Source organism: Anarrhichthys ocellatus, unplaced genomic scaffold, assembly GCF_004355925.1.
Source record: "Anarrhichthys ocellatus isolate YVR2014 unplaced genomic scaffold, GSC_Weel_1.0 scaffold64, whole genome shotgun sequence".
NCBI lineage: Eukaryota > Metazoa > Chordata > Actinopteri > Perciformes > Anarhichadidae > Anarrhichthys > Anarrhichthys ocellatus.
In genome coordinates, this window is record NW_022280094.1 from 1171195 (window position 1) to 1194345 (window position 23151).

Below are 23151 nucleotides of genomic sequence, written 5' to 3' on the forward strand. Positions count from 1 at the left end.
CAAACATGGGAGAGGACAAACAGCATCAACTACGTGGGTAGTTATTTCTCTTCACCCCCAGTGTCTGAATAAAGTCAGTTTTGCAACACATTTCTACACTGTGCACACAATGAGGAAGCATTCACTGCTTTGCCTTTCAAAGTAAAATGTCAATGCTTCTAGGCCTCATGGGTTACTTGTATTGGCTTTGAAGAAATCACAAAATTAGGAAGAAAATGATTTAAAAGATAACATGAATAAATCGGTATGAATTGGTTTTAGAAGGGCTAGCTTTTACTTTGATGACATGTTGCAAATGCTTCCTCACACAGGTGGCTAAGGGGCTAGAGAACACTTAGCTCCCCCAAAATTAGACAGCTTGTTCAAATTTAATTTAAAGGATCGGCAGTTCGATCCCTGGCTCTACTAGTCCATGTGTGCTTGGGCAAGACACTTAATCCCAAATTACTCCTGTAGCCGTGCCTATGGTGTGTGAATCCGATATGAATGTTAGATTGTCCTGATGGGCAGGTGGCACCTTGCATGGTAGCCCCGGTCATCAGTGTGTGAATGGATGAATGAGGACGTAGTGTTAAAGTGCTGCGAGTGTTCGGAAGACTAGAAAAGAGATATAAAAGTACCATTAAAAAAAAAAATAAAAGTAAATAAAAGACATAAAAGTACCGTTGCTTCTGCACTGAGACCGGCCATTGGTTATCTTAGAAAGGGCATAGATTAGGGTAGAACCAGTGTGCCGAGACATAAAGACTTTTATTATAGTTTGCTTTTACATAAAATCATTTCTACAGAGTAAACTCAAGCGGGTCTTTGCAGGCTGATACAGCTTTCAATTCACATCAGGTAGTGGCACTCCACTCCTATGACAGCACCCTGGCTCCTCGTGATGCCACTTCCGCCAGACACTTCGGGGTTGTGGACCAGTGTAAAAGCATAAATTAAGGTATTCTCGATCACCTAAGGAAAAGAGAACAAGTTGACATTCCTTGACTGAAAGTTTAATATCAAGGCATTATATGAATAAAAACCTCACCACTCGTCTGCTGCCACACCTGTGCAGCTCATACTCAAAGGCCAGCACATGAGCCAAGTTGTCGATCTCAGTGGCTGAGCAACCACCGAGTGTGAGATCCCCTGGGTTTATCAGCTTGCCAAGGCCCAGCAAGTCCTGGCTCACTTCCACCTGGATCCTGCTTTCCCCACACCTCACAGCAACACGGTTGGCCGTCGCCGGTTGCCGCAGTACATAATTGACAGGGGTCTCTCTTACTGAATCCACTGGATCTTCTGGAAATGTCCAGGACAGCGGTTCGACTGCTGGCTGGATCTGCTCTGCCTGGAGCATGTCAGCTTGTTGAGTAGACTCCCTGGAGTGGTCTCTCTCAGGTTGTGCTGCTGGTTCATCCTTAATGCCCCAGTAGTTTGGCTGGCTCATAATGAGGACTCGAGCATCACTAAAGCTGACACACGCAAGCACAAAACCAAACACAACAAGCTGACTGGACCCCATTGTTGCAAACACAGAATGTTCTCAAGCATGGCCACTGCAAGCATAAAAAGGCAGAGACTCCTCCCTCTGACTCGTTAGATGGATCCCTTTGCACATGTGTAGATCTCAAAGCTGCACAGGCCTTACTAATTAAAGACAGGAGTAACCAATTTAACCAGTAACCAATACTTTGTACCTCTACTCCATTACATTTTAAAAGGACAATATTGTACTTTCATTATTCAATAAGAGTAACTATAATAATAGTTAATGGTTACGTTACAGATTAAGATTTTATATATACAATGGAATATCAGATTATTTTATCAAATGGGGCTGCAATTAACAATTTTCATTTTCTTAATTAATCAATTAATTGTGTGATTTATGAAAGATCCCAAATTTGTGAGAAATGTCATTGCAGCCAAGAACAAGGTAACGTCTGGGTGACACATTACACATTATGTGAAGGTGAAAAGAGAAATAGCGTTTCCATAATTTTACTAATTTATTCACTATGTTTTTTACATCTACAGTTAGTTCATTTTTATGAATATATTTGCTCAACTGCAGCGTGAAATTGTTTGCATAACCTCTCTGCAACAGTTTCAGCACAGTGCTGAACCGATGGTTCCAGGACATGGAAGTGTCTCCAACCCCGGAAAGTAGATCAGTGACCTGTGTCCTTTTCCTGGTGTTCAGAAACCTGTAGGATCGTCAAAAGGACTCAGAGGAACAGTGCCAATCTGCCTTGAGCTAAGGAGGCCTGTAATTGATACTAATAACGTGTCATTCACAGAGTAAATTAGAGCAGAGCCAGTCAGAAACAAGTGAAATTGAGGTAATATGTGTCCATGCAAATTACTGGCATTGCAGATCTGTTTTGTCACATGGTTTTGGTCTCAAGAACTAGTCCCTTTAGCCCTCAGAGTTGAATTGTGGCGCAGTACTGGTGGTCTGCTTGTTAGCTTATTTGTTATTTGTTAGCTTTTGATCATCAAACCCTTACTGATTTATCACATGACATGTTGTGGTTCCAGGCAGTACAAACCTTTACTGATTGGACCTTTAGAGTCCCCAATAAAAGTAGAGCTGCAAATATAAAAAAAACTATCAATAGATTGTTTTCCTGTGGAAGTCATGAACTGGTGTCTCTAGTTGATTTAATGTCCAGGCCCGGTCAACAATCTGACTCTACTGCAGTTATGTGATATTTATTCAGGCCTCCAGGAACTACAACTGTACAACAGAAGTGATACCTTTAGAGCTGAATCAGGGTGCTGAGATGGCAGCTGTTTCCTTTTGCTGGCTCACAAGCTCAATATCCCCAGACCTATTAAGTGATAAAGTCGACAGTTTAGAGCTCAGCAGAGCATCTCAGAGGAACAGGGAGCGCCTTAAGGCTAATGGGGCACTAACTTAAATCACTTAAAAGGCCTTGACTGCATGCTGCCCAAATTAGGATGGGACCAGCACATTATATTTGCCATGATTATTTAGGATGCCGTAGTTTATATAGTCAGTGTGTAAGAATAAGATCTACACTTTAGTCTTTGACTGTAAACATAATACAACTCTGCATCTTAACCTGTGAAGGTCAGTGTAATTCAGGACTGAGAGGATATACTGTATATTTAGATTTCTTTTTTAACTTGATAGAAAAATCCCTCATTTTAACATGTGGAACATAAAGTCACCATATTGCTCTTCTTTAGTTCTCTGCTGCCATCTAGTAGCCACACACTGCATGCTTCTTTTATACTGTAGAGAACCAACTGCTTGGACAGAAACACATCGGCACTGCAATGACATGTTGTGTATCATATTTCACCATTTAAGGGGCAGTGTGTAGGATTTAGTGCTGGGGTATCCAAGCGTGTAGGAGAACTACAGTGGTCTTCAGGTAACAAATAAAATTACAAAGGCTCTTGCTCACATTTTTTCTCCCCGTTAAAGTTTTTTTGGGGGAGTTTTTCCTGTAGCGATATGAGGGTCCCAGGACAGAGGATGTACAGATTGCAAATTTGTGATTTATGATTTTGGGCTACACAAAATAAATATAATTGAATTTAATTGCTGGAGCCAGACTTTGGATTGTCTGTTCTGACCTACATGTTGGTCCAAAATGGCGGACTCCACGAAGAGGACCATGTAGGTATTAACAGCTCATTCTAAGGTAAAGATTTTTAGGTGTTAGAATAGAATGACCTGCAATGCAATGTGTTATGACACACTTTTTCACTTTGTAAGTCAAACCATGTACTCTTTGTTCCAGTAGTATGTATCCTGACATATAGCTGTTAATCACAATGCCATGCAAACACATTATTTTACAGCAAATATATTGTCCCCATCTTGGTTTTGGTTTAGTTTGTTTCCTGTTTTATTTGGGAGTTCCCTGCCTCTTGTGTCCTGTGTCTGTTTGACTTCCTATCTTTGTGGTTTTCTCTCCTTTTTTTCTGTGGATCACCTGTGTTGTATTAGTCTTGTGAGCCTGGTTCTGTTCCCTTGTGTTTCTTCCACCAATCAGCTTTCAGCCTGCCCTCGTGTCTGCCCACCTGTGTCTTGTTGTCTGATTAGTTTCCTGTGTATTTATAGTCCTGTCTTTTGTCTGCTGTTTGATGGTGGTCTCCTTTGTTCCTGTTAATAGTCCCTTGTGCACATGGCTGATGTACCTGTTTTGTGACATTTTGCTTCTTGGGTTTTTAATTACTACTTTTGTACTCACCAGTCTGGTAGGTTTTTGGTTTGGAGATTTCTTTATTAAAATTTCTGTTTATCATCCTTCTGCTTCCCATGTCTCTCTGTATTTGGGTCCATCCCTGTTGCCTTTTTGCCGTGTGTCCAACAGCATCAACAATGTTACATTAGGCTGGCTGTGTGTGTGTGTGTGTGTGTGTGCGCGCGCGCGCGCGTCTGTCTGTCCACAGCTAATCTCACATACTGCTAGACCCACCAGCCTGACACAACAGTCAGTCAAGCTCCTGAAGTTTGCGGATGACACCGCCCTCATTGGACTCTTCTCTGGTGGGGATGAGTCCACCTACATGTGGAAGATTGACCATCTGGTGACACCAGCCCTTATGTGAACCTGCTCACAGCCAGATTGTGTAACCCTGGGTTGATTTACCGTGTTTGATAACCAGCTTCTTAGGACCATTTAGCTGGATCAAGGCTGGTAAGGTTACTTAAGCCAGACAACCAGAAGATATCCTGGCTATGTTAAACTCACTGTGAAATACAAGCCCCTCGAGGAGATCTGCACTCTAAGTGCACTTCAAGTTTTCTGTCACTCCTCTGCAGTAAGCTAAATGCCAATTTATGTCTGGGCAGTTGGGTCAGTGTGTTTATTACCTTGTTTTGTGTTTAAGTTTACTGCATTGTTACGTGTCGTGTATGCTCACGGACAGCCGAGTTCCGTTAGTGCTGTGCAGAAATGATTATTTATTCAAAGGGGACCATGTACAGTTCAAACATAATTGTCACCATTTGATGCTCCGTATCACATTGTAGCTTTAAGCTAATTTGCATCTGTAGTCCCTTGGCAGGTCAAACAAAGACAGCACAAACAGTATAAAGGTAAAGACATGATACAAAGAATACCAACAAGAACACATTGTGTTCCATACTGCTGCAATAGTGTTCTGTTAGATCAGTCACCACGAGTAAGGTTGGGAACTAACAGTTAAAAGACCAGAATCGCGACTTACTGAATGTGAGTTTGCCAGTGTGTCTGAGTAGTTTCACACTTCTTCCCCGCACGCACGCACACACACTCTCACCACAGATTGTTGATTTTAGATATAGGCTCGTAATTGTATAGTAGTAGTTAGTTTTAGATATTATTTGACTTGATCATCATTATTATTGGACTTTAATAAATGCTATACTTTTAAAGAGCAGCTCTCTGTGATTACTTTGTGTGTATTGTGATATGTGGCCTGTGTTAGAATTTGAACCTTCACTGTTTACTCTGAATGTGGAATAGTACTTTGTCTATTGACATGATTGAATCCTAATTCAATCATTTATAGTTTGGTTATCGTCCCTGATCTCAGGGTGGTGCCCTGTTATTCAAATTAATAATGTTATTGACATTAATTCTATTGATGATTTACTGAAAGTAAATGTTAAGCCTGGCAAAGATGATAGAAAGACGGCTACAAATGGGGTGACAAGATTATTCAGTGTCCCGCTGAAGGACTCGCCCATGTCCGAAGATACCAGGGAAAGCAAAACCAACTGCCATCAGAGCAAGAGATGAAATATTACAAGTCTTATGCAACTAGAATGACGAAATGTCCACAGAGAAGCTGCAGCCACCCCATTAAGTTTAATTCATCTGCCCATCACAACTGTTAGGCCTTAATAAATTTGATGTCGGTCAATAAAGTAATGCAAGGTAATAAGTTAAACTCCCAAAGATGCTAGACTAATTGAGAAATGAATAAACTAGGATCTCCCTTATATTAGAATAATATGAAATTGCTTCAGCTTTCCTGGTTCTTAAACTCTCCACTGCTAAATGGTGCATTCATCTTTTGAACTAACTTTCATTGATAAACGTTAAACAAATCACATTTCATTGATGAACATGTCAGTCACATATAATCCTTTTAATTCATACATGGTTCACCGTTGGTCATTGTACTCATTTATTTGCTGTTTAGTATTTTGGTTTGTAAAAACATTGTATTTCCTTCACAAAGAACTTGATGATTTGCATCTATATGAAATGATAAGTCACTGTACACCATGCCAAGAACTCTACAACCCTGAGATTGAGACATCAAATTCTGAAATCTTAAGTTCTTTTCAAAATGGGGTGGCGTCCCAAATTTAATCTAATGTTAAACTAATCAAGCCATCACTCCCCTTCACTTTTTCTCCCAAATTCACGGGTTTATGATTATTTGAGTTATCATTTCATAGTTGAGTTAATTCATTATTAACCATTACATCTGCTAAAAGCAATAACCTCACAAATATCTGAATACAAAACAGGATTCAAAGTGTTCAGATATGTTGTTTACGTGGAAATTGTTGCAGCAGTCACTCAGTCTTCTTTTGATAGATTTTACAAAGGAAAGTTTCAGTGTTTCTAGTTATAGAAGCCTCTCCAGTACCAGCAGGTACAGTTGAGGCCTGACGCTATGAGCAGGATGACGAGCAGGGTGATGAACAATCCAAAGCCGATAATGGTGGCAGTGACGGCCCAGACGAACGTCCTTTTGGACATGTCGATCATGGGTGACCGGAGGGCCATTTGCACCCTACGTGCTCGCCGGCGGTCCTGAGGAGGATAGCGGGCCAAGTTGACGTTCTCCATCCGCAGAGAGCGGACCAGGCACGCCCTATGGTGGCTCAGCTGGTCAAAGGTGTGTTTACCATGGTAGTGGCCCATACCACTCTGACCTGGAGGGGGTCACAGACAAGTCTGAAGTCATGTCTGTTGAATTTACAAACTGAATTATAGGTTCTACTATATGGCGTAACTGTGTGAGACTGTCTGGTATTCATAAGTCCTGTAATGTGGGTGTTAGTGCACTCATATCTACCGGCCCAACCAGAGGGACGACAGCAAAGGGAGAAGAATGGCTAAAGATTTCAAAGACTCACTCCAGACATAGTTTTTTACTTTTAAGTGTGGATTTGTGACCCAACTTGACACCAGAGTTTTCATTTGGAGTCTAAAGCAGGTCCAGCTTCCTTTGTCCAACATATCTCATCAATGCTATGGTACTGACAGGTGCTTTTTCCTTTATAACACATGGTGTTGCCAGATGTACTGTTGGACCTGAAACCTGGCACTGTGCTACATGTGCATCAGATTGTATGGACGGTATGCACATGTCCCTACATATATTTTGGGAGGACAGAATTGTCCCTACCAATATTTGCGCAAACTTGGCATATAAAGTTGGCATTATCTGCTATCGCACACGCAGAAAGAGACCGAGGAGCAGAATCGCTTGTTGACCGCTGAAATGCACTTCTGGTGACTAAAGACGGCAGAGAATGTGGCGCACCGCGACATCTCCGTTGCGCCCGACAACATGTCTTTGGTCACTGCAGCAATGTTGCACACAAAAATTATATGAAAACTAAAATCGGACTTGTTGATATTTGCACAGTATTAGAAGATATTATCTAAAACTATTGCCGCTCTGTTGTGCCATTCTTATATGATACTTGATGTTATATTTCTACAACTCCTATATGCTCGGGAATGTGATGGTGAGACAGATTTGAGTTGTTTTATAACTTTTACAATTAAGGTGCTTACAAGTGTCGTTACAAGTTAAAGCACACCAGCACAAATAACACTGCTGGTTTGAATGTTTATGATCGAGGATCTAGCCAGCACTTTGTCAAAGTCCACATTTGTGTGGACAATAAGACACACAGTCGTGACATTTATGCCTTATCAAGTGTTTGTATCAGTTTTACAGAGTAGGTCGATTTTTTTCTTCTGGAAATATGACTTTATTCTCGTAATATTACAGCTTTTCTAAAAATAACTATTTCCCGACTTTCCAGAGAAGACAGATATGTGGGATATGTTTAATGTGAAGAAAGTTTTAATCATGAACAGAAATCTTGTTGAAACACATAAGAGCAATTCAATTCCAGAGGTTTATAAATTAATTCAAATGAATTTAATTTATAATTGAGGAACAGGTGCCACATGCACATCTAAAGAGGTTAAAGACAAAAAGAGGAGGGAAGAGAAAGAACTGGTGTTTTGACTCAGCAGAGATAACATTGAATGAGAAAAGTTGATCTGAGAGTACATTTTTGAAAGCAATACAGAATGCTTGAGAGCCTTACTGCATTACGCTCCATTATATATTCATATATTTGAAGTGTCACCTGGTGCCTGAATATAATGTTTTCCTTTACAAATACAGACTTTTCCATCGTAAATGGATGCAAATAATTCACCAGAATGCAGGAATTATGTGTTTGAGGACCCCCAGACCCCATTGCTTAATATGTGGCCCTACAAATGTTGAAACCAAACCTATGCCCTTGGTGTGGGTGTGTGCATGCCTGTGCATCTCTAAATCAGTCTGTGCACGGTACATTTCGCAATCTATTGGATGCATCAGCCTAATATTTGGGTTGTTTATGACTATGCTCAAGGACCTCTCGGGGTTGCAGTGATTTACAGTTTTACGCTGTAGGGGCATTAAGTAGTAGTTCCTCTCTTGATGTGCACGGCTAATCTCAGAGCAAATGACAAACTGAATTTAGCTGCAAGCAGCCAGTGGCTGCAACAGAGTCCTACTGTGTGTTTGGCTAACAGAACCAACAGCTAACGAAAGTTAATACCCAGCAGGACTGAAGCGTTACACAGTTAAGCTGCACAGAGCCGCTGCAGACGGCTTCTATAGATTAAAATAAGAACATATCTACAGGAGAGTAAACAACACCTCTGATACACTCGCGGTCTGGTTGGGGGTCAGACATTTGAGATTTGTATTCGTTCAATCAAACATCACAGCTGTGGTTGTTGCAGACACACCTGGCGGAGATCTGCACGTTACTGAGTGCACTTTTATAGTGTAGCTCATAGATTGGTTTTTAAGGCCTACGACTTTACTTCACTGAATAATAGATATAATAACTTTATAAGATGGTGACATAGCGGTAGATGTGTACCTATCGGCATGTTTTGAGGTTTTTCTGCAACATAGTGGCAGCTTTAAGTGCACAGGGTGCCTTGGGCAAATTAGTTTTGTTTGACCAAAAGTCAAAAACTCAAAAGATTGCAATGATAAAAAAGAGCGAAATCCTCACACTGGAGAAGAACAAGGAGGTCGGCATTTTTGCTTGGAAAATGAAATAATGGACCTGTGTGTAGGATTTAGGGAGATTTTTTTAGACAGAAATACAATATATCGATAACTATGTTTTTATTTGTGAGAATAAAGATAAAATCAAGAATCGTTTTTGTTACCTTCATATCTACATAGGAAGCGGGTCTTTTTCCCCGGAGTCCGCCATGTTGCACCGCCATGTTTCTACAGCAGCCCAGAATGGACAAACCAAACTGGCCTAAGGCCTGTTGCATTGTTACATTACCTGAAGGCCACCATAGTTCTAAAACACGCTAGTGGCTTCTAGTGGTGAGGTTGCAGAACCCTCTGCTCACCCCTCCCTTTCCAACCATGTCGAGAACTACGGTGGCCTTCAGGTAGGGATAGGTATCTTTAGGATTTTATTACTACTAATAGTAGTACTTATTATAATAATAATTAGTATTATTATACTTTGTGATACTTGGTTCTTTGTCTTGAATAAATAATTGCTTTTAAAAACATAAACATAATTTTAAATACAGAAAAGGATTAGAATTTATTTCTAATTTAAATATAATTGATTGTTTCTAGAGCAGAAACAGTGATGTTTACAACAGTAAAGTAACTATATAAAGTCATTAATATCCAACTGGAAACAAATCTGAAATGTCAATAAAATAAATAATATTCATGAGAATTTATTGCAAGTCAACAGTAAGGAGCTTAGATATTGTGAACTTGAGTACCCCTCACTGTCTCCACTGTCTGCTGACTTAGTTCCGTGTGTTTGTTTCTATGTGTTTGTGTAGTGGGAGGAGCTTAGCTCTGACACAGAGAGCAGAGGAGACTCACGCTGCATGATAATAAATTACACAAAAACACCAGTAACCTTGCCGCTTATCAATACTCCGGTAACAATTTAGCACTGCTGCCCATTTAATACTGAGTTTCGGGACCCATCCCTACCTTAAGTAATGTCAAAACGCAAAAATCTCTCGCTATAGAGCCAGTGTTCTGTTTGTCCATTCTGTGCTGCTGTAGAAACATGGCGGTGCAAGATGGCCAACTCTATGGAAGAGGACCCGCTCCCTATGTAGATATAAATGGCTTTTTCTAATCTAAGGTAACAGAAAAACACAGATTCTTAGTTTCAAGTAATTATACATGGGTAAAAACATAGTTATGAATATCATTCATCCCCCTAAATGTTAAACAGTGTTTCTTTAATTTCACCTTGTTTTGAACTGGAGTGCATCTGTTTGGTCTCTTCAGCTAAGAGTACTAAAGGGGAAATAGGGGCTGAGCGATATAGTGATAGTGCACCTTCAGCCACCAAATCACTACCGGGCAGACACGGGCTGCAAATAACGTCAAACGCGCAAGATGGCGGCTCCCGTATCCCGGGATATTTTGGCTTCAATTCTGTACAGTGGGAGGCAGTGGAGAGGCATCATCCATCTATGCAGCCTATGGGCCCCCCTAACAAGTTAATCCAGCCATGCACTGCCCTCGTGATGAAGTCCCCCTAACTAAACATACAGACAACAATGCACTTTGAGGCAGTCTTACCGACACCACCAAATGGGAGTGAGCTGAGTGTGTAGTGCATCATGACGTCATTGACCGTCACTCCTCCACTTGAGGTCTCCTCAATCATCCTTTTTGTTGCCTTTCAGAGACAGCAGCAGAAGAAAGGAGAAACATAAAGAACATTAAACATTCAAACCTGCTTTAAATCTCCTCACGCCTGCAGTTTGGTTTCCTCTCACCTTCTTATCAGAGCAGAAGATGTAGAGTGCCAGAGGTTTCTCTCTCTCGTTGATGAAGCGGATGGCATCGTCCATGTCGCTCACAGCCACTATAGGCAGCAAGGGGCCGAAGATCTCCTCCTGCATCATCCTGGAGTGAGGGGGCACGTCCTTTAGCACGGTTGGGGCTGCATGTACATGAACAATGTTCATTAAACGGAAATATTGATTTCAGCACGACTTAGCCATTACCTCGCTGTATCTTCCTACCAATGTAACGCTGTGAGGCATCACTCTGTCCACCCACCACAGGGGTGTAACCCTCCATCAGACCCATGACTCTGATGAAATGACGCTGGTTGATGATTCGGCAGTAGTCTGGCGAGCATTTGGGATCAGCGCCATAGAATTCCTGCGATGAATCAGAAGGTTTTTTGAAAAACTGTGCAGTTTCATTTTGATTTAGATGTTAGCGTAGACGGGTCTAAAGGATGGTACCAGTAGAGTTTGTCGGATGGCATCCACCACTCGACCCTGGATGCAGGGTTCACACAGGATGAAGTCTGGAGCGATGCACGTCTGACCGCAGTTGACAAACTTTCCCCAAGTTATACGACTGCACACAAACGGGTATGGAGGAACACATTGTCAATGTTGATCACTTTCATTTACACTTTACCTAATGATCAATGCATGCGACAGTGTTTTATGGCTTTGAGGAAGTCACATCCAGGCATATGTAGCAGTGTAAAAAGAATAGAGCCGTTACTAGCGTACAGCTCGCTAATCCATCCAAAGCTTAAGGACAATTCCAGTGGTGTGTATGTTACGTCCTCTTAAACCACAAATATGAATACATTTGCATTGTTTTCAACCCTTTTCCAAACCACCATCACAGTGCTTTTGAGAAATGTGCTTCGTGATCTATTCCATGACACTGTGACATTATTTGATCAGCAAAAATCATCGCAGTGATAATAAAATGTAAAGATGTAAACACACATTTGACTTGATTGGATTTAGCTTGTGTTTTTGGGAGAAAAAAATAAGGCTTGTGCTAAATAGGTTTCCTGTAATATTAGATGTAGGAGCTAATACAAACAAAAATAATAGTAACAAATTATCACTGTGACAGTCTTCAGCAGGTTTCAAGTCTCTCAAGTACTTTTCTTATAGCTTACTGAAATGAATAGAAACGGATACCTGCCAGTAAGCTAGGAAATCAATAATTAATTTAAAAAAAAAACATTTCTTGATATATTTGTTGAGATTCTCTTTACATCCCAACAGCAATCTATAAATCAAATGCTCCGTGAAAGAAAAGGAAAGAATCTGTAATTAAATGATTGAACGAGCTACGTCCCTGTCTACATGCTGCTAGCTTGACAGATTCAGAGCCAGGTTCATTGTTTACGTTCATAATGATATGTGATATGTTATGATAACTTTGGGGGAGTGGCCTGAAGGGACGGTCTATCAGTGCTGCTGACTTGGCACTCGTGCAAGATTCAGCGGCTTGTGGAGCTAGTGCTGCTAGCTACTTTGGAAAGAGCGTACTCTTTGCTCAAGAGTCCCACGATTAGTTTTGAGAACAATTGATACCAAAATCAATGTGTGTCCAGTAGATCATTCACCTCAGTATTTCATACACACATACACACACTTTACCATTATCACTTCAGCAGGACTGCACACATAGCAGCTGTAGCAGTTAAAGCAGCTGCCTCTTTGGTCCAAATGCTTAACTTCTACAGGTCATCAAGTACACATTGCTGTAATCTTATCACAACACATGAGGCCAAATTACCCGAAGATACCCCTCAGAGCTAGCGTGTCATTTGGCTCTGTGTGTGAGCACTAGTGAAACGGGCTACTCTGGTGAGTGGCTTGTTACCGGCAGGCGATTCTGATGTCACAGTCCTTGTCGATGTAGCAGGGGCTCTTCCCTCCCAGCTCCAGGGTCACTGGGGTGAGGTGGCGAGCTGCAGCCTCCATCACCAGTTTACCCACGGTGCTGCTTCCTGTGTAGAACACGTGGTCAAACCTTTGCTTCAGCAGCTCCTGGGTCTCTGACACTCCACCTGTTACAACCGGGTACAGATCCTGGAAATAAACAGCAATTTTATTCATCGTATTATTCCTCTTTAATTATGTCACCTAAAAGGGGTAACTAAAAGATAAAGCCTTTTTGTGAAACGTTCCTGACACATTCAAGATGATGTTAGCTCTCGGGTAGAATGGGTCCCTGCTCATACAGTGGCCACTTGGCAAAAGTCAAACATATCTGGGATGCAATGTACTGTGTTGGTACAAGGCTTTGACGTTACAGCAGCGCTGAACATTATTCCATCAACAATAGCAGCCGGTGTTCAGACCTTGTCCAGATAGCGAGGCAGCAGAGCCCGGAGGAGGAGGGACGAGTGTTCGCTGAGCTCTGACGGCTTCACTACGGCTGCGTTGCCTGTAGAGAGAGAACACAGGTCTCTGTGAGTGGAATGACATCACTGAGTGACGGAGAGCACACAAGTAGAGTGAGACTGAGAATGCTGTCAGACTGAAGTTCACTGGAGAGACTTTTCTCACTCTCAATTCTTCTCAAACTTCTACTGCAAAACACAAGTTTGACCAACATGCATATTTAAAGACATCAACTTATAGTATTTAACTGTTATTATTATCTTATCTGTTATCTTTATTGTCCCTTAAAGGAGCAGTGTGTAGGATTTAGTGACATCTAGCAGTGAGATTGCAGATTGCAACCAACTAAACACCCCTCCACTCACCCCTCCTTACCCTGGGTACTTCTCAAGTCTCTTAATTGTCGTTTCCTCGCTCCTCGCTCCTCGCTTGAACCGGAAGTTGTTTCTGCGCCGCCATATTGACGGCCGTCCCAAAGCTCTAATGTAGCTCGGAGGAGCGAGGATGGAGGATGGAGAAGGGACCTCGGAGGAGCCATGAGCGAGGAACCACGAGAACAGACTTCCAGGAAGTCTTTTAACGGCCGACACGCCCCCTCATTGTTCATCAGTCATGTGATTGGACGCTGCAGCAATTAAGAGACTTGAGAAGTACCCCCTGTGTGTCGGAGAACTACGGTGGCCTTCAGGTGACTTAAAAAGCAAAAGTCTCTGACTGGGTCCAGGGTTTGCTTTGTCCATTCTGGGCTACTGTAACAACATAGCGGTGCAACATGGCTTCATACGTAGATATGAAGGGCACATTCTAAGCTAACAAAAACCAAACTATTCTTAGATTGAGGCGATTATACAATATTCAAAACATAGTTTTGAATATTATATTCCATTCATGACATTAAATAACCCTAAATCCTACACACTGCACCTTTAAATAAGGGTATATGTAATACATTATTTCTCCAAAAAGAATGAAAATGGCTAAAATGCCATAATCTATTTATCTATGCACATACGTAATAAATCAAGAATAACTTAAATTGCTCCACATAATGCTAAACATGTATAATATCTTCCCAATAACCTCCAAAGCGTGAAGGCTGAACTTGAATTGTAATATTGGCCAAATGTATATGACACATTTACTTATTATGATGCAGAAGAAAGTGATGAAGAACATGACTTTTGATTCCTCTTTTCTTTTTTTAAATGACTCCCGCAAAGGAATCATCTTTCAGAACTTTTACTTGCCAGCAGCGATAGCTCCAACCAGCGGCTGGAGGGTGACGGCCCACGGGTAGTTCCAGGCCCCGATGATGAGCACCACTCCCAGAGGCTCCGGCTGCACATAGACCTCGTCAGATATGGTGAGGAGGTTCCTTTCGACCGGTCGTGGAGCTGCCCACTCCGCCAGTTTCTCTAAAGCCAGCTTGATCTCATTCTCAATGCCAATCAGCTCCAAGAGTGGTGTGTCGTACTGGCTCTGTAGGAAATCCAGCATGCTCATCACATTATCATTGTCACATTAAATATTACATGCAGCGGTGTGCTGTGTCTCCACTCACCCTGTTGATGTCCTGTTTGAGAGCAGAGGAGATCTCAGCCTCTTTCTCAGTCATCATCCTCTTCAGGGCGTGAAGCTGTTGCAGTCTGAACTCCAGAGGCCGAGTCCTGCCACTCAGGAAGACCTCCTTGGCCCGCTGCACCGCTTGCCTCTCCATAGATAGCTTGAGGACTACAAAGCCTCTGAAACTGCAGACACAGACGTAGGACAGCAGGCTTGTCTGTTTGGAATATATCCTCTTAATGAGCTGTCAAAATGTCCTCATATAACTTCTATTTTCTGCACAATCCAGCAGGGCTGGCCGAAGCCTGAGCAAACACTTTCCTGCTGCAGGAATGAGTACTAAAACCCGGAAATGGGTTATCATTTTTCCACATCTCGAAGTCAATGGGTGTTTTTACATTTTTTGTCTGTGGTTTTGTTCTTCAACATGGAATATGTCAGTCAATTCTGAAGATTGTTTATCTTGCTGAACAACATTTATAAGTAATATGAATGTTTGTTATGCCACAGAGATTATTTTCTGCAATAATCCACACAGAAAAATGTAGTTGAGCAAAGATAGGCCCTCCCTGTAGCACTCTACAGCAGGGGTCTTCAACGTTGTTCAGGCCAAGGACCCCCAAACTGATAGAGAGATGGACCCTGACTATATATATTGTATAAAATTGTGTTTTATATTAAACTGGGCCTAGTATGATATATAAACATACCTCTTTATTGTGCATTCAATACTAAGCTATTCAAATAATACGCAGGTTCATATATTCATGTCTTTATTTTAAACATGTGCAAGGTACAGAGAGTAGGGAGGCCGTGCCACTGCCATTTATAAACATACCTTGTCAACTGATACCAATGCCAATATCAACATTGTCTGTCAATTGCATGATAATCATGCATACAAGCTATTCAAACTGATGTTTTAAACATAAATGTGGAAACGAAAATGGCCTATTAGTGCCACTGCCATGCATAAACATACCTGTTATCTTTCATACAATACTGAACTATTAAAATAATGGACAGATTCATGTTTAAAGAAACAAAAAATAATTACTTTTTTTTTTTTAAATTGTCTAATCAACCAAAAATTTCGCGGACCCCATGCAGTACCTTCGCAGACCCCCTAGGGGCCACGGACCCCCTGTTGAAGACCTCTGCTCTACAGGGTCACCTACAAAAGACCATTAATGAGCACTTAACAGTCTTATTGAATGAAGGTAACACAGATTGCTTAGAATGTGCAGTTACACAACGAGCCAGCCTTGAACACATCTAAGCCAGGTAAACTCTAAACTCTCTAAATAGTTTTGCCTCAAAACAAGTGGTCAACAGTTGTAATGTGCAAAACAAGTGAAAGACTATAGCAGACAACTCCAATGTCTGCTCAGTTTTTAAGCAAAGTAGGCAACAGGTATAGGGTATTAAAAAGGATATAACGTTGTTTCCTCTTTAACCAGATTTGGGTTTTTGGTTTCTTCTAAAACAATGTACAAAGATCTCTGCTGACATTTCTTTGAGATTTGATGCCTTTATAAAAAGTATTTCGTTTTCTTTATTAAAATGCTCAAATCCTCACCCATGACACTTTGGCTTTTAGAATGTATTTTTCAGAAGTAAAGCTATTTTACATAGGCTCGGCTATAATGGTTTTATTTCCATTGGGTGGCTTGTTGTCAGTCTGATAGAACCAACAGTTATTTGTAGAAGACTCGACCCTAAATATTATAGCCCAACTTCCATCAGTCTACAATGTGAGTCTCTCACGTCATTGCTGAAGTAATACCACAGCATCAGCAGAAGCAAAGTTGTTTTTTTGCTGAATGATGGCATTAAAATCTGCATCTATTTGTACCCCGACCTTTCCAAAGCTCCTGTGGTCCGTGTTGATGGGCATGTATTCACATGAAGCATGTGTTTGACAGCATCCTGTATATGTAACCTCTGTTATTATTTAACTGAGATCTGCGATCTAAACGCGATCATATCGAATATGAACATTCGATATGATCGCGATTGAGAGCTCGTTTGATTCGGAACAGTTGAGAAAGAAGAAAAAGTCGACTCACCAGCAGCCTCGGGTCAAACACGCGGTGGACTCTCAGTAAGCATTGGTTCAGTGATCCGTCACTGCTCCGATGTGAAAGCGCTTCAGAAGCCCGACACGCTGCGGACTGACTGACTGACTGACTGTCATTGTCCACTGGTTACCGGTCAGCTGCTCTGGGATCAGTTTACCGGGGAGCTTGCTCACTGTAGCCACCAGCTTCATTCAGAGCAGCTGAAGCAGTGAGACCTTTGATAACATCAGACCCCCCCCTCTCCTTTACAGCCTGTAGTTAAGCTAATTTTTTACCCAGAGCGTCCTCATGGAGGTCAATGTCTCTGAATACCAGCATATAAACCATAGCAGCATGTCATAAATTACAATAACCTTGGGATTGTGTTAATAATATGCCAGTTAAGATATATCAAATCATAAATTAGTTAATCGATAAAACAACAGCAGGACAGTGATTTATAATATACTTTTTGTGTTTATGCATATTTGCAGAAACAAAAAACATTAAAAGCAGACATGTTACACAGATTTATTACCAGTGAGGGAATTTTTCATAATTTCACAAACTAAATGAAAACTCTCCAATCACCAAATTCGATACCAATATTGCAAATTATAGTGCTACAACCATGCTGTGAAACAATATTAAACTCTGGTAGCAGCTTCAGATGTAACATACTTGAAATGCTATAAAACCATATATTTAATAAGAGACAGAAATCAGTCTACAGTAATGCATAAATGGGAAATGTAATGGACCAGTAAATCACAGGAGTGCTGTATTTATACTACAGGTCAGGAGTCGGGTGGCAGTCCCACGATCACCTGCACCACCAGCTTTCAACGCGGGCCACCAGCTTCTGCTCCTCAGCCTCATTGTAGGAATCTCTGCAAGAAACGGGAGATCCATACAAGTGTAAAGAGACAGTTTGAGACACATGGATAACAGATAGTTTCATTACTCACAGAAGCACAAGTGTAGATGTCAACAAAGGTGGTGGGGTGGACCAAAACAAAAGGGGCCATTTAGCAGAGGACAGTGGAGCATGCTGGGTAATTAAAGGGAGGGTAGATGGGGGGGCATTATGAGGTTAGATTTCTTGGACAACACCACACATTGTCTGCCGTAGACAAAGCCATTGTTGTAAGACGGTACAGGCCTGTAGGATTGTGGGTATGGGGGGGAGGTACGAATATCTGGTTATCTTGAGAAACTGTATTTTGTCGTTATTTAAAAGGTCATCACACAAATACCCTACTGTTAAAAAATACACATCTCTCGTCAAAATAATAGTTTTTCCAATTGTTACATAAAGTATAACTGTTGCATAAAACACAAAGATTTCCTGCTGTTAAGGTGAATATGATACCATCAGCCTTTCTCCAGTCATGCTGGCACTGATTAATACTGAATACAGTCTCACGTTTGAGTCCTGGGTGAAACGATGGGATAATAAAGTATGTCAATTATTAACAAAGAATTAGCACTTACAGGACAACTACATCTTGTTCTGTAAGACAAGTCATTAGTGACATGCTGAATGGTAAACAGACTTTAAGTACAGCGCCTTTAAGCTACAGGTCATCATTCACCCATTCCCAACCGTTCCCACACTGCTGGCAAGGTCCGCCACGCAATGTGCCACCTGCACATCAGGACTAAACACATTCACACCCATTGCATCATATTGCAATCATATTCATATTCGTACACCGATGGGACAGCCTTCGGGGTTAAGTGTCTTGCCCAGGGACACATTGATATGAACCGCCCATCTTCTGATTGGAAGATCTCTGATCCACGGCCACCAGTCATCCAATGGCTGTAGGGCAACACAATGATCAAGTGGTGTCGAAAGAGAACACCACCTAAATTAAGAATAGTCCAATAAATCAAACTCTAAAAGGGCCCAACCCAGCAGAAATTTCAATAACAAGGTTTCATGTTTTTTTATTGGTCCCAATACCCTCTTTCATTATATATTAAAATATATACTGTAGCAAACCAGGGTGAAAAGCCGAGCTGACACAGCACAGGAGGCGGATCAGGAGGTGATGGAGGGAGCATACTATCCAGTGCAGGTGCTGCAGCCACTAGGCACGTGGCTAACCCTAACACACGTGTTCATATTCAGAGGTACAGAAGTACCAAAGTGCTTCACCAGGCCACTTCATGCAACATGCTGCAGAGAATACTGACCATAATGTGTGGATGTGGGACGCTTTAACATTTGAAATAAGTACAGAAGTCTGGGGACCTCAAGGTTTCAATCTATGAGCTGATATGCATCATGGATCTCGTGGTAAAACATGTTACTTAAACTAACTTGTGCAGAAAATTCAATGATGACAAATGTTGATTGACTTTGTTTGGATTTTTAGAAAGTTATTGCCCTTAAAGTGCAAATATATATTTAACACAGATCATATCTAATAGTTTTATATTGAAGAATGCCCCAGAAAACCAATGTAAACATAAATTATTACCAATTATTTACCTTCATCCATTAAGTATATAATGGTATACTTTAAATATGTTACTTGATGTTGCCAGGGATCACATAGAACCTTGATTACCTTTGCAATTATCCCCGGGTCAAACATCTGTCTTTTATGGTGTAATAGCCGAAACACACGTTATGTGTTCTGTCTCAGAAAATATACATAAAGCAATAATTTCTGCTTCTAACATGTCAAACATGACCCAATTACACAATGTAATTAAATGACACAAAGTTTTCACCTACATAACTAATTAAAATAAGTGTTTCTGAATAACTCCACCAAACAGAAGTAGCCTAGTTAATAACCAAGCACAGATGAATTACATTTACTGTTGTTAGAATAACATGGTGGATCTTTTTGATTTTTGAAGACACATTTTTGAGCAGAACCATTCAGTGATGCTTTATATAAAAGGTCCTTGTAAGGAGCATTATTTAACAGGTAATAAGGCCTTTATAAGATGTGTAATAACAGTGTATAAAGACGATATAATTGTTAATAGCATCATAAACACATGTAATGTTAAATTATAAGACAATTATAAGCACTTATAAGCTTGACTGTTTATAGACGTTAATAAAAGCCTTGTAATAGTGTCACAAACATTTGAGTTTACCTTTTATGTCATTGTTAAACCTTTACTCAGCCTTTTTGTTGCTTCATTGAGATTAATACATACTTAATCATCCATTTATTAGCAGTTAACTACACTTAAGAGTCAACTATATTTATGGCTACCGGATCTAGGGCAAAACCAATGCCTTGTTAAGGTTAATAAAGCCTTTATTATGCAATTATTAACAGTCAACTACGCTTTCTGCGGCAAGAACAATGCCTTTTCAAGGTTAATTATATATATTATAAACTTTATTATGGAGTTATTACCAACCATTCAAGTACTTCATGCTTGCAGTGGAAATAAACAAGTGCAAGAAACTCCCGTCATTCACATGCTGGTGTGTATCTGCCGGTATCAGCCGGCATTAGGAGCAAACATTCTGAATTCCCACAATAAATAAACGATAAAGAGTTATTGAGTTCTTCCCCAAGTTAATGTTATGGTCTTTGACTTAAACTATGCCATTTCACATCATTTTGGACCGTTAGAATTACTACAGTGCACAAACAAAAGTCAAGGTACAAAGAGTAAAACGGTAGATCTGAGAGTACCGGTGAGGAGCAGGTTCCGTCTTTTGGCTTTCAAATACAATTTCTTTATGGTGTTTACACAAGTGTACTAGTCAACAAACAGGCTTTCTGTGACACAAATTAGCAGAGCGGACATTCAGTCAGGAAGACTCTTCATGCCCTCATTCGTTCACACACTCACTCCGTCTCCCACTCTCTTAACTCTACTCAGTCAGCTGGCCATGAGCGTGCACTCTTTCAAGTCAGAATTTAAAACAACCTCGCTGGGCCAATCATATTGTTTCTGAACTTTAAAACCGTTGCTTTCTCTGCTTATGTGTCAGTTGTCATTTCAGTGTAAAAAAATCCATGCAGTCGTAAGTGAACAGGGAGCACAGAAGGAGGCCGAGCAGACAGCCCTGTGGTGCACCAGTGATGAGGTGTGGCTGCTGGGGCCTGCCGGTCAGGAAGACTCTTCACTCCCAAATCAGCTGTCGCTCTAGCTCTGTGTGTTGTGATCAGAGCTTCTCCTTGCTCAGTTGTGCATGTCAAGATGTAGATATGAACAGCTCAATCTAAGCTAACGAAAACTCATTTTCTTAGTTTCACAAATGAAAACATAGTTATGAATATCATATTACCCCTAAATCCTACACACTGGCCCTTTAAATAAGTCGGTGACTGTGGAAACACTGCACCAGGTTCAGCACACAAGAACGATGCACATTATCCCTCTAGCATGACAACAGTTTGAAGGATATGGTTTAAGGATTCTGTATTTTTCTTGGACTCAACAAATGAAAACACCAAAACCATCAATGGATTGGTGTTACTAACAAGTACTGTGTCTATCCAAAGCCTGATATATCGTATTCCTCTGAGCCATAGAGCTCCACTGTTGACTAAAGTCTTTTTAAAACAGTCCCCATCAAACGCACTTCTCTTTGCTTAAAGCTACAGCGCCTGGCTCTCATCGTCACCGAGCCTTTTAAAAAATGAAACGATACATTACTAGAAGATTTACATCTTCAATAGGAACCAATGGACAGGAGGAGAAAGCTTTAAAAGACTAATAAACACATTTCTAGTTTGGTCTTATTTTTTAATACAGTACTTTAATGGTGTTGCCCTCGAAGGTAACAGGAGTCTTACTAGCAGCAACATTGGCAACCATTGGTCATTTTGATGAGAAGTTGTCACCAAAGCTTACGGTCGTTGGGTTGATCACTAACCCATGGTGTGATAGACGGGCTTTTTATTCAGAAAAATGACCAGACTCCAAGAAAGGATTTTAAAGTTATGTAATCCGACACTAATAATATTAATGAGGATGATACTTAATATGCATTTTTGTTTTATTGTTTTCATACTCTTACAAAATCTTACAAAAATGGTGTTATTGCATTTTATGCATTTGTCCCAACAATAACTCATGGTGATGCTTTATCTTACAGACCAGTGTAAAGGAACACCGAGTTGTATCTGTAAATTCATAGGAAGGTTCCTGAAAAGGACGATGTCATTCAGTACTAATCATAAGAGAAATGGAGACCATGATCAACTTATTATTCAATTAATCTACTCCTCTCATATGCTACGTGATCTAGAGACTCTTTTAGTCATTTCACAGCAAGCAAGTGAAATGAGTCTACAGGCAAGCAAGCATTGGATTTTAACACAGAGAATAAAGTGTTGAATAATGACTCAATAGTTACTTGGGTACAAATGCAGCGGCCGTTTCAAGGAAATTCTTATGGAAAACTGATCATAAGCTGAACAAAGTGCACTAAACTCAGATGTCTCAGAACTTCAACCCCCCTGTAATTACTACCAAATTGTTCTTTACAGGAAACGTCCTAGAAACTAACGTGTTAAGTAACACATTGCCCATATCAAAGCAAAACCTGTTGCTGCTCTTCTGACCGAATTGGGATATTTCAGTTGCTTTACCTGCACCGCAAACGCTGCCAAGCCAGCCAACGTGGCCAGCAGTGCCATGCGCCGCAGCCTGCACACGTTGACCCGCTTGAGCAGAAAGAACCGCGCCCAGCCCAGCTTTTTGGCTGTGTGGGGGGGGTAGCGCATGCTGTTGACTCCCTCCATCTTCAGCTGCTTGATCAGACAGCTGCGCAGGTGGCTGAGCTGGTCAAAGCTGTACTGACCGTGGTAACAACCCATCCCACTGTTACCTGAGCGAGAGACGGAAGAACAAGTCAGCTATACATGTGCGTCAGCTTTGTTCTTCCAAATCAAAAAGAGGCTGAATAGCTGCAGGTTGGTTGAACTGGTACACACTCACCAACTCCTCCAAAGGGCAGAGCATCAACAGTGAAGTGTACCAGGCAGTCATTGGCCAGCAGAGCTCCGCTGGACGTCTCTGCTATCACCCGTTTGATCAGCTGTTCATTAGAGACAAACAGTCCATCAGACAGAGCA

At 41.0% G+C, this 23151-nt stretch overlaps 2 protein-coding genes across 8 annotated transcripts in view; both read right to left on the minus strand.

Annotated features, from left to right (window-relative positions):
- Positions 1–652: 652 nt before the first annotated feature.
- LOC116397218 (zona pellucida sperm-binding protein 3-like) lies at positions 653–3351 on the minus strand. 2 transcript variants are annotated; one of them, XM_031872458.1, is made up of 2 exons: positions 1031–1845; positions 653–954 (listed from the first exon to the last, which is right to left on the minus strand). In XM_031872458.1, exons 1-2 carry the CDS (start codon positions 1505–1507, stop codon positions 832–834), a joined length of 600 nt encoding a protein of 199 aa, XP_031728318.1. In that variant the 5' UTR covers positions 1508–1845; the 3' UTR covers positions 653–831. The 2 variants fall into 2 exon arrangements, with proteins under 2 accessions (XP_031728318.1, XP_031728319.1); XM_031872459.1 differs by having other exon boundaries at positions 874–954; positions 1050–3351.
- A 525-nt stretch (positions 3352–3876) lies between these two features.
- The window catches only part of aldh3a2a (aldehyde dehydrogenase 3 family, member A2a), a 31854-nt gene continuing 12579 nt past the window's right edge, over positions 3877–23151 (minus strand). The window contains exons 1-10 of one of the 6 annotated variants that reach the window (XM_031872454.1): positions 17090–17960; positions 15019–15205; positions 14705–14936; positions 13415–13500; positions 12934–13142; positions 11538–11655; positions 11310–11451; positions 11061–11227; positions 10861–10960; positions 3877–6901 (exon numbers count right to left, since the gene is read on the minus strand). In XM_031872454.1, coding sequence (XP_031728314.1) covers positions 6588–6901; positions 10861–10960; positions 11061–11227; positions 11310–11451; positions 11538–11655; positions 12934–13142; positions 13415–13500; positions 14705–14936; positions 15019–15174 — 1524 coding nt within the window. In that variant the 5' untranslated portion in view covers positions 15175–15205; positions 17090–17960 and the 3' untranslated portion in view covers positions 3877–6587. The other 5 variants (XM_031872455.1, XM_031872453.1, XM_031872457.1 and 2 more) reach the window with 5 other exon arrangements.